The 12,634-nt window shown below is 41.6% G+C and overlaps 1 protein-coding gene across 1 annotated transcript in view; it reads right to left on the minus strand.

Moving 5' to 3' along the window:
• Positions 1–12,634, minus strand: part of grin2db (glutamate receptor, ionotropic, N-methyl D-aspartate 2D, b) — a 44,649-nt gene that overhangs the window by 9,546 nt on the left and 22,469 nt on the right. The window contains 8 exon segments of the mRNA XM_029451038.1: positions 1,411–1,528; positions 1,644–1,713; positions 3,619–3,779; positions 4,134–4,363; positions 5,265–5,390; positions 6,286–6,439; positions 7,813–7,981; positions 8,565–8,770. Coding sequence (XP_029306898.1) covers positions 1,411–1,528; positions 1,644–1,713; positions 3,619–3,779; positions 4,134–4,363; positions 5,265–5,390; positions 6,286–6,439; positions 7,813–7,981; positions 8,565–8,770 — 1,234 coding nt within the window.

The raw sequence follows: 12,634 nt of genomic DNA on the forward strand, positions 1-12,634 counted from the left end.
TGTGATGCAGAGTCCTTGAGCCTCAGGGCGATTGTTGAGATGCCGCCTTTGAGGGCACGCTAAATGTGAGCCCCCTACTCCCTCCTTCCACATCCAAACAAACTAATCCTCTTCCTTAGTAATCCACTCCAATAATGCCTGCCTACAACCAGAAACCTCAGCATTCATCACTACCCAGATCCATCCAGCGTACACAGCTGATGTTAAGGGCTTTTGCGACACAGAACATAAGCAAGGACAAGGGAATGTACCAGAAATTAAAAGAAACAACAGACATAGCATGTCAAAGCTGTCTGGGCTCTCCTTTTTCTAGCACACACACACATCGTTTCCCGGGTCCAACTATTCAGCTCCAGACGGCGGTCTTATTTAATAGATCTTGGCACCAAATTGGCATTATCAGTGTGTAAGCAGCTAAAGTGTCCGCGTGCCAGAAACAGCTAAAGGGCTTTGTCCGCCACGCCATAAGCAAAGCTGATTTAAAACACAAGGAAAAGCCAAACAAGCAACATCCGATTGAGACATTAAATGTGTGTGGCGGACTATGTAAATGACAATCAAGCATTAGTGTACTGACAACTATTACTAAAAACAGATTATCTCTGTCAAATACAAGGAACTGTCCTCCCATGTATAATTCCTAGACTCAAGTGTGTGCAGCGGACAAACAGCATACTAATAATGCTTCCATAGCTATTTAATAATATATATATTAATATAATTATGCAATTATCCAATCTGGTTTTGCATGTTTCTTTTGCTTCAGCGCCACTCATCTAATGTTCAGGGTATTTTCAGGTGTGTCTCTTAGGTTCTCTTTTTTCTCACACTTCCTCACTCTCTATGTCAGTATCAGCTAATCTGTAATGAGAGTGAATCTGTTACCGCACAAGTTGTGATGATCTTATTTTACAACGCTGATTCACACAAGTAAATCTGTTTCTTTTCTTTTACCACCAACCACAGAGCAGGAGGAAGGGGGAAAAGAGTGAAAGTCGGATAGATGGAGATGAGTGAAAACGGGGGAGGGGCATGTGCACTTTCACCAACAAGAGATTTCTGCCATGCTTGAAACTAACAAATAATATTCCTCTTGCTCCTACTTTCCTTTTTATTTCCCCTCCTCTCTTGTAGCCAATAAAGAGCCCTACAAACCTCTTAACCATTACAGTCAGCCCTCACCTACACACCATTATTCCCTCAAAATCGAAACACCATGTCTCTCTCCACATCTTGTACTCCCCCCATCCACTTCTTAACATCCTCTCATTCATCTACCCCCTGTGTCCTCCATCGACCCCCCACCTTAGTGCTACTCTGTCGCTCGTTTCTCTATCCTGTCATTTTACCCATAACCTTCCCTTTGCTCCTCCATAGTCCTAATTATTTTCCCCTCCGCATAGTTCTCACCATCTCCCACCAGCTGCAGCAGGGCCAGGTCAAGAGGACGTTTCCAGCGTGAGTTTTTGTGCAGGGCGATACCGTAGCCTGTGGTGGCAAAAACCTTCCCCGAGCCTATGGTCATCACCTTGGAAAAAGGACAATGTGCAGATTTTCAAAAAAAAAAACTGAGCAAGAGACAAGTATACATATGTGTTGAATCTAGTATGTGAGCAAAAGTCCCTGTGAAGGTTAGTCCTTACCTTACAACCTTCGTCCTTCCTGGCCATATAGTTCAATACTGCAGCATCATAAATAAAAGCATCCAGTTTCCTGTAAAGGGATCAAGGGAGAATTCATTCATCATTTAATGGGAGAGAGGGAGCAGAGGTATGGAGAGACTGGCTGAGGCAGGGGAGGAGGAATAAAGGTGGATTTCTGCGATATACCTGGGAAGAGAGTTAGGGTGCAAACATATACGGCAGACAGGCGCAGAGAATGATAGAGAGGGCATGAAAAGTTAAATCATAACAAGAAGAGAGAAGGATGGCTGGAATAGTAAAGCAGGTTTGGCGAAAAGAGTGAAAACACAAGGAGAATAAAATAAGGCAGAGATCAGGGAAAGATGTGTGAGTAAGAGGGAGCGGGAAGGTGGTGGAGGAGGTGGAGGGGAGGAGGAGGATGGGGATTTATACGATGCGAAGAGCGCAGTGACAGGGAGAGAGAGAGAGAGAGAGAGGGGTAAAGATTTACACACTTCAGGGGGAAAAGACATGGGATAGAGCCAGAGAGTGATGAGGATTATAAAGTTTAAATACAGACACACCGAGAAAGCACACTGGGACGGGAAAGAATGGACAAAAAAAGGGAAGGAGAAAAGAGAGAAATGGTGAGATAAGAGGTCAGATGAGGCGTGAGCGGAAGGGAAGGATAAGCACTAAAGGAAGAGAAAAATGACAGCAGGAGAAAAGCAAGAGTTTCTCATTTTTGTGCATGTTAACACTATGTTATAATTGTGGTGTCAAGGCAATTGGGAGGGAGAAACGATGACAGAGGCTTAGGATAAACTAAACTGGGATTATCCAACACATGACGTGCGATAGAGATTCTACTAGAAACTGAAGAGGGAAATGCTGCTTGCACTGTGTGGGTGGGTGGAGATAGCGGTGAAGGTGGAGATAGAGAGAGAGTAAAGGTGAGAGAATCTGTGCAAGAAAGCAGGAAGTGTGACAAAAGATGTTGAAAAGAATGCCAGTGTGTACGATGGCCTGCTAGTGAGAGAGTGAGAACGGAAAAAAAATACAAAAATGAATGGCAGCAGGTAGGACTCCACCAAAAACGTAATTAAATGATAACCACACACATTATTTCTCATTAAATGTGTTGATGGCAATACAGTAAAAACTGTTTGTAGAAAATCGTCAACATCTGTTTCCAAGGTAAAGAATCAACATCAACCTTTAGGCGAAACATATAAGAGAAATTGCAATTTGAACATCAAGTCGATAAAGCTTGAGCGATACAACCGCTCGCAGCTACTTGACAAACTTTTTGGTGACAGTGTATTGTAACGTCTCAGAGAGTAGTCAGTATCAGTTTAAGTTGGCAATGTTTCATCAAAAGATGACAGCAGAAATTCTCCATTTGATCATTTAGGGGCACTAAATGTACCTGCACCTTATCTGAATGGCAGCACAGGGATGTTCTAGGAGAAATATTTCAGTAGTCAATGTCATTTTTAAGTAATTGTTATTATCTGTATAAGTCTAATAATGAAAAGCCTTTATCAGAACGTATTTGACAAAGGTATTTTCTTCATCACCTTGTGCAACGTACAAGGAGTTTACTATTTTTTTAAATTATTTTAAAGAATCCTGATTTTATATATTAAGTTGACTTTTTTTAAGCAATTTTTTTGTTTTGGTTACATTTATAAAAAATAAAATCATGGTCACTAACACAGAGTATCTTGTATCCTTCATAGATACAACATAGTTACCGTATGTAAAGTTGGACTTTTTCTTCTTAAACTCATGGAACAGTAATTAATCATTTGTGATGTGAGCATCTTGGTTTTTGTTGTCTTGATAACTTAAGATAGTATGTCTCAAGCAAACACTTTTAACAACTTCCTTCATCTAACAAACAATCATTTGAGAAAGATGTGGAGAAAGACAAAGATCCAGCAGGATTACGGGTAGATGTGAGAGAATGAACAAGACGTTGAAGCAGACAGACCCAGTCTTTAGGTTCAGGATGGCGTCCTCCACTCCTCTCTGGTTGTATTTGCCCATGTACTGGTGCATGTCTGGGTAGTTGGAGCGGATGTTTTTTTCTGTGCTCCCGTTGGGAACCGTGCCAAACTTCAGAGGTGGGTACTGCTCCTCGGGATGCTGAAACTAGCGGAGCAAAGGGAGGCAAGGGAGGGAGACGGAAGGGGCATGAGACACACCAGGCTGTGCACCAATCTGTCTGACCTATTTCTGTCCACTTTCCAGACTAACTTACAACGCTCCATGCACAGTCAAATCTTTGATAAGAGAGCAGTGTGTGGACTTAAAGAAGCATTTAGTACTGTCTTTTAAGTATTCAAGAACTGTGATAATTGAGTTATGTTAAATGAGATTTTATTCATTTCTAAATTCCTGTGCTTTAATCAATTTAACATTCAAATGCACAGGATTTGGCTCACTCTAAGACTTTAATTCTCCTTCTGCTCTCCCTACTTAATCAGTATTCCAGCAATGAGGTACCTTCTTGTCCGAGAGGCCTGACACTGTGTCAATGTACTCCTCCTGAATCATGAAGGCAGCCAGGTTGGCAGTGTAGGAGGCCAGAAAGATGACAGCGAAGAAGGCCCAGATCAGCACCATGATCTTGCTCGTGGTTCCTCTGGGGTTCTCCACTGGCACAGAGTTGTTGAAGACAATAGCCCACAGAAGCCAGACAGACTTTCCTATAGTGAAAGTAGAGCCTCCAGCCTCTGGACAAAATGATAAGGAGGGAAAAGAGAGAGAGAGAGAGAAAAACAGCGTAATGAGTAGTTGTAACATTAACTTTTTTCTACACGGCAATCCAGCCAGTACACGGCACAATTGTGTATTCAGTAATGTCTGACTGCAGATGAAGAAGCGGATTCAAATTAAACTTCCCTGAATGATCTGTAAAATGGGTTTACTGTATATGAAAATACCTCGCAGGCTTTTTGACAACAAAGCTCATAAAGCGGTGACTATACGTTTCGAGGATGGCAGCTTTCAATTCAGCTGCTACAGTACATAATCTTACAAATGATTAAACCACATGGTGCAAGTCACCGTTCAAGGGGATCAAACACTCTTTCCTTTATACAACAGGAGTAAAGAAGGAAGGAAGGAGAGAGATGAGAGTGAAGGAGAGGGATATATGGGAGGATGACAGAGAGGTAAAATTATGTAGAGCACAGCAATCATGCAGTAAAAGAGGCGAGTCGGGTCGGGTACTGGACTGAGGCATCAGGCATACTGAATATCACAGGGGTACAAACTATGCTGCTGAATAATAAATGGCTGCTTCAATACTGAGAATACTTGGATGCAATTCAACATACTGTAGGTAGAATTTCCTCTTCGCCACACTCACAGTTAAAGATTCAGAGCAGCGCATTCAAAATGTCAATCGCTTTCATTCTGAATGTGACAACTGACCAATCAGACAGCGAGAAAACAAAAAAAGTTAATTATCATGCCAAAAGAAATCAGTTTTGACTTTGAAATCTTTCAACAACATTCCAGAAGTGTTTTTCAATGTTTGTCCATTTTGATCCCTGCAGGCAACAGCGGTGGACTGCACGCAGAGCCATCTATCAGACTGGGAAAGACGGACAGCTTTGATCCATCACTCACTCTTGCCGTTCTGGAGACTGCGATTGTAGCCCACAGGGCTGAAGAACTCAAAAATGAAGACGGTCACAGCCACTACGGTCAGGCACATGACGAACATCATCACCCACACTGCAGGACTGTAGGGCTCTTGGAAGGGAAACAACAACAAACATTTTTTTATTAACACATAACACAAGGGGCCTATTAAAACAGGGTTGTGCTGCATTATTAAATTATTATCATCATCATTATTATTTGTATTTTATTCAACCCACATTTAACCAGATAAAACCCTTTTCTACAGAAGGTGTCCTGGACAAAGACAGCAGCATAAAAAATGAACCGCAACAAGAACACATAGCAGAAAATAGATTAATGTGTTGAAATATTAAAACAGCTATGCACGGTCACAAGTACCAACCATCATACTTATAAGAGCTTTAAAATCAGGCGGAGAAACCAATTACCTTAGTTTCAAGTCTTTTAAGGGGCTATTCCAAGTGAGGGAAGCAGAGCACATAAAAGCTTTCTTTCCTAGAAAGACCCAATCTTGTGATCGAAGACTTACAGTAACTACAGTCAGATTTCACATCACCGTAATTAAAAACCGGTCAATAGAGGGGACAAGGAAGTTTCATAAACCTGGCACATTATGTACACACAAGGCTCATCTCTTTATATATATATATATATATATATATATATATATATATATATATATATATATATATATATATTTATACATATACAGAGATGAGCCTTGTATGCAGTGAATGTAGAAACCATTAACACGGCTTCTCTTTTAACAATCATCTCGGTGCAGTCTATAGGCCAATAACTGTTCTCCCGCTGGAGCCTTGAGTCTGCTGACGGAGTAAAACTACAAGTTAGTAAGACACGGGAAGCTAAGAAAAAGTAACGGCTAATCTAGATGTAAGGACCAGCAGCCAAAGACTTAGGCTCTTTATGCAAACTCGACACTTTACGAGTAAATTAGATTCTGTACATCCGCTCGACGCCTCACATAAACAGAGCCTCTCACCTAAGAAAGCGGATGGTGATACAGTTCCGTTGCTACGCGAGACCATGACACTGATCCCCGTCTCCACAAAAGGGACGGAGAAATCCACGACCTCTGACCTCTCCTCATTGATAGTCAGCGAGCCAATGGCCATGTCGGCTCGCTTGTACACCACCTAGAGGGGACGAGAACCAGTGGTGAGAGACAAATCTAATTATGGGTAATTCCTGTGGCGGTTACAGAGAAAGCCAATCTTTTACAGTTCAAAGGTTTATTTCCAGGTAAGATAGTGACATTTCTGCACCTTGACCCTTTGTACTTCCTCAATGTGTGCCCGCATGAGAAAGGCCAAGGATTCAATCTGGTACAAGTACCGAACACGTGTCTCTTGTGCATCTCTTTAGCATACCGAATGAGCTCGGGCCCTTCTCCCCCCTGCCACCATCTACAAAAACCTGAAAAAACGCTGTGTCTGCTGATTGTACAAGTGAAATGTTAATCTACATTAGACATGGCACATCCGCTCTTCAGAGCAAATCAGCAGAAAAATGAAGCGAAGCGGAAAGCAAAGCACCCTCCCCTCAACTTTGCCAAGTCTCTGGATTACCTGATCAAAGAATGGCAGGCTTTGGAACATCTGATCAAAAGACAGACATTAGTTTTAGAAAACAAATTCACTTGGCCTTTTGCATGTGAAAATAGATTCGACAGACAGCTCTGGCCCCGGCTCAAGTTATAAATGATATAGCAGGGGAGCGCAGTGGAACTGTTTTGGAACCTGTGACAACTGGCGTTTGGCAAGTTCCCTCTGGGACAAAGATAGAAACAGCGGGCTGCTTCAATGAAACAGCAGCCCCCGTATCGATCTCAGTATGTGAGCATGCGAGCGAGCTTGTTTGTTTGTGTGCGCCGTTTTTTATTTTCTGCCAGCATCTCTGTGTCTTTCTTGATGGGAGATCATGAACCTCAGTGTGTATTGCCGAGAAAATATCAAGGACAAATCGCAACGAGCCAGGGGGTGTCTGACGATGTGTGTGTCTTTGTGTCTCTGCACATAAACATACTGTGGGAGAGTGTGCGATCACTGCATATGTTAGCCACCGTGCTTGTCTGTCTATTTTGTGTAACTGTGTGTAATTTCTTTAGCCTCTATTACAGTGTTTATGTCTGCAGATTTGTGTGTGTGTAATAAATGACAGCTGTCTGATTGCTGGCAGTGTTTAAGTGGCCATAACTCTCACAGCGATTGTTGATGTGACACATAGCGTTTAACTGGTCGCCCAGGACGCAGGAGCACAGGCAGAGGAATGCTACTATGCGGCTTCTTGACTGAAAATGCAACATTAAATATGCAGAGGCACAAATATAAACGTACACACACACACAAATTTCACACATACGCAAGTGACACAGAACCGACATTGAGAACACATTGCTCACAAAGGCAGACAGGCAGAACCATGGATACACACACACACACACACACACACACACACACACACACACACACACACACACACACACACACACACACACACAAAGACTTGCCTCTCCAATCATGCCGTTCCAAACCCCATCAATTTTCTTCCCATGTTTCCCATTGGTCACTAAGTAAAGGTCATAGGTGAAGCCGACAATCTTGGCCAATCTCTTGAGGATGTCAATGCAGAAGCCTTTGCAGCACTGCTTCATGGGCGCCACACCCTCATGAATGGCACTGTGAAAGAGTCACAGAGAGGACAAATTAAGTAAAGAAAAAAAAAGTTAAAGAGTCAAACAATAAGCCTTAATAGACTGCACCCTGATTGGTGTGTAATATTGTGAAAGGAAATGAAAATAAAAAGGAGTAAAACAGAATGAATTGGCCAGAGAGGAGGAATATTGAGGCCTAGCACTTGGTGACAGGTTTGATCGACTAGTGTAGGATAGGTGCTGTCATCCCCTCAGACGCTGATGAACCATAAAGCTCCACTGTGGTCGTATCTGATTCCAGACCCCTGAGTCATTCCACTGATCCTCTGGAGAGCAGTCTGTTATTGATTATGGTCAGGGAGTGAAGAGACCACAGTTTTGATAGGTGATTGATGTCACCTCAATTGGATGGCATCATGAGAGCTGAAGAAGTCCATTCATAACACTGGTAAATAAGGTAGAGAGGCTACTATTCTTACTTTTCACTTGATTTCTCTGATGATTATTTCCATGTATCCATTTATTAACACCACTATCGTATGGAATAAGTCAACAACATCAAATCCTACATAAATCACATCAATATCTCAAATCCAAAGGATTCAAACCTGGCATTAAGGGGTCGTCTGCAGGGCACTGAGTCACGGATGCACGTCCCAGATGCGGCGTCTGCCAGCTCCACAATGACAAATGGCCTTTCCTCCAGCGTGACAACTCGCAGGTGTTGGGCATCATCGGGTGGTTTAAGGAATGGCCCATAGCGGGACCAGGCGGGGTACCGGAGCCTCAGCACGCCGTTCTCCCACCAGCCTACCTGGGGGAACAGACAAGAGAAACATTAGAAAGAGGTGGAGCACACATTTCTACACATTTCTACCACAATCATCGTCCAAACATTGAAAATAAATACTTAGTTTCTTTTAATGGATACCAAGTTTGTTTATAATGAGAAACAAAACCACGCAATCTCAACAACCCTATTGAACACAAAGCAAGTGAAGAGATAAAGTGTCCAACTAACATCTGAAAATAAACAAGTCTCTGTAAGGAAATATCTATAATCTACTTCTCTTCTGTTTTGGGCAGTAACGTAACTCGTTTACAGTGATATAGTGACTCAACATCACAGTTCCTGATATCATATCTCCACAGACTGAGCCGAAAAGGCCTTTGAAGACGCTGGATAAGAGGTATGGAAATAAGGTTTTTTAATACTGGCCTATGGTTTGCATAGGGGGAGCTGTGTTTCTAAATTACAAAATGATTAAAGTGTAAAGAAAGACTCTGAAGCATCACCGTTACCCACACAACCACTTTACTGTTACTGTAAGTACAGTTTGCATGCGTAAACACTGTATCTGTCACATATTAGAACGTTTAATATAAGAAAGCTACAAGATAAAACTATAAAATAGGAGCAGTGTTTCACTGTTAAGGAGACTTTACTTTCAAATAATTGTCCATTAAAAAGAACAATTTTTTTTATGTTAGAATGAAAACAGTACCATAACCTTATACATGTGCTTAGTCACACAGGGAGGTTACTCACAGCAACATTAACACATATACAACATTATACAGGCTCACACAAATGCCCTGCACTAAACATTGTATCCAGCTTCATACGGTCCTCCCTTGCATGATACAGATGCGGAAAAATAAATTGCACACGCTGGCCACACAATGACTACAGAGATGAATTATTCCTGAATATAATAAGCTTCACAAAGGTTGTATTTACTGCAGGACTATAGTACCGGTTTGAATTATATAGCACAGGTATCATACAGGTTATTGTGCCAACTCGCTCTTCTTTTTTTTTTTAGAACACCAGTCTCTAAATGTTCATTGTTATGTGAGTTGGGAGCAATTACCTGAAACGTCTGTGTATGTGCAGAGGCTACACTGATGGATGGGATTAAAGTGGTTATCCAGACATTTACTTTAATGTTGAATCCAACAGTGCCATAGAATTACATATAATGGCTTTGAGTAGGATGAAAGTGACTCATAGATTCATGTTTGCACAAACAATGGACCTTATTGAGGGAGCTATGGCGACAGAAGTGTTTCTGTGGCACATTTCGAACCTTTACGCCTTTTAATAGCCTGGAACTGAACTTTAACATAATATAACTTGGTTTGTTTTGAGGATTTCTTTTATGTGTCAAGCACTGGTCAAAAAGCATTTTCACACGTTTAAAAAGCACAGCAAGTCATGCCACAGATTTCATTTCAGTATCATCTGTTCCGGGATGATGTTGTGAGACCACATTATTCTATGTCCACTGTTGACCTGAAAATGTCTGTCAAGCATCCCTTTGCTGTATTATTGTTTCCCCTTCTCTTTTTATTCTTTACATGCCCTCTGGATGTGTTGGCATGCTGGTGCTTGGCATATTCAGACTTTTGAAAGCAGCAAAAAAGGCAAAACCACACCCCAGAAGATTCAGTGCAGAGTTTGTTTGTTTTTTTCTTTCTTTTTTTTGTGAGCCTTCCTCTTGCAGCATCACTTGACACGTCTTGTCACGATCACCTGATAAAAGTCTCATCTACAGTAAGTGTCACGACAAGTGTAACTGAGGCGACACACACAAAGGAAAGTGCGCTTACACACTGTACACTCGTGCACACACACATAAATAAATAAAAATATACAGTCAATACACACACACACACACACACATACATACATATATATATATATATATATATATATATATATACACACACACATATATATAGATCAGACAAATACCTAGAAAATGCACACACATACGTCAGAAGAAGAACAGCCAAAACCACTTCAGACTCTTTAAATGGCTGGAATATTTTGAGGCAGAGAAAGTATTCTTGTTTGGCGCAAAAAGTTTGAGCGCTGGGAGCCCCTTTAAAACTAAAAACGTATCATTTAGCAGCCGTGAGTGGCGTCAATGGATGTTCATTACATCACAGTAATATCCTGGAACATCGAGCTGTATGTGTATCTTAAACAAGCTATGCTAATGCTGGACAACCTTCAGTACTAGTCTGCAGTGTTTCAGTAAGCTAAGCTGGGTGCTCCGGGGCTCTAGGTAATGGTGCAGTCATTGTAAAGAGAACATTAAATATTCAAGGAGAGCCAACAGCGTGGATGTGCATAATAGGCAGATACAGGCATCTTATCCTCATTTTGAGCGTGCATGCAATAGGGTTTATGCAAGAAGGGTGTAAGCATACGTGTGTAAGCATACACTATGTGCCCTCATTTGTGTGCGCACACATGTGGATGTCTGTGTGTAAGTTCTAAGCATGTGTGTGTGTATGTGGGCGTTTTTTGTACCCTGGGTTTTGCGCAGAGTCGAAGGACCAGCGCAGGAGCTTCTAATTGAAAGGGATTTGAGGGATATGGCAGGAGTCAGCATGTTACAACACGCTGAGACTGGACTCTGGTGGGCTGTTAAAACCAGCAGGAGGCTGAGAACCACCGTGTGTGTGTGTGTGTGTGTGTGTGTGTGTGTGTGTGTGTGTGTGTGTGTGTTTCTGATTATACGTGCAGTTGCAGAGTGTATGTTCTGACACTATACTGTGTGTCTTTAGGCACGTACAGTGTGGCGTTGAGGTGATGGTGTGTGGTTGAGAAAATAAGCATCGCTCTCTCTTCTGACACTGATGAGGGTAAAGTCCCGGCATATTAAAGGGAAAACATCTCCAACAGGTGACAGGGCTTCGTATTAAGGATTTCAGAACAAACCACAGCTTTATAGAATATGCATGACACGCCAGGGGTACTGCTGCAAACACACAAAACAATGGTGAGTCTACAACCAGATTGTAATGACAAAAAGAATTCTTCAGCACTACTTAAATCTGCATTTGATTTTACAGTAGAATACCTGAAAACAAATAATAAATAGTCTCTCACACCCAAATGTACCTTTAAAGACTAAAGAATGCTTCCTCTATAGTGGCAGTGAAGTGTCTCTTCCTGGTGCAACTTCAATGATGTAAGTGATGGGGGACAAAATCCACAGTCCTCTTTCTATGGAGGAATGTACGTGAAGCTCCAACAGTCTGAGAATCAAGTCTTTTTGTACAAAAATACTCTTTTGTGTTACTATTCCTCTGCTGTATCTCAGCAACACTGTCCAGGGAATCACAATGAGGGAATTTGAAACCAAAGAGAATAACCTCTTGATTTGTATAATTCAGACTGCTGAAGCCTCATATTAGCTTCACCTTGTCTTTAAAAAGCATTTTTGCACCAAACTAAAACTGTGGATTTTGTCCTCCATCACTTACCATTAAATCGCACTAGGAAGGCGCTCTTTCTTTTTTTTACAGCAACCATTATGTCTTTAAAGCTGCATACGGACATGCACGTATTGTATTAATACAGACTTGAAAACATGTGCACCTATCCTTTAATCTTGTGAGGATTTTCTTTTTTATTGATTAACTGATCCATTACAATTTCCCAGAGGCCATGGAGGCGCTTGTTTTGTTAGACCAGCTGTCCAAAACCTCAAGATGTTCAATTTACAAAGATATAAAATCCTAAATCCTCACATTTCACAATCTGGAAATAATATCTCATGTTTGCTTAATGATTGTGATTATTTGTACAAATGTGTGTGTGTGTGTGTGTGTGTGTGTGTGTGTGTGTGTGTGTGTGTGTGTGTGTGTGTGTGTGTATGTG

Source organism: Cottoperca gobio, chromosome 16, assembly GCF_900634415.1.
Source record: "Cottoperca gobio chromosome 16, fCotGob3.1, whole genome shotgun sequence".
Lineage (NCBI taxonomy): Eukaryota > Metazoa > Chordata > Actinopteri > Perciformes > Bovichtidae > Cottoperca > Cottoperca gobio.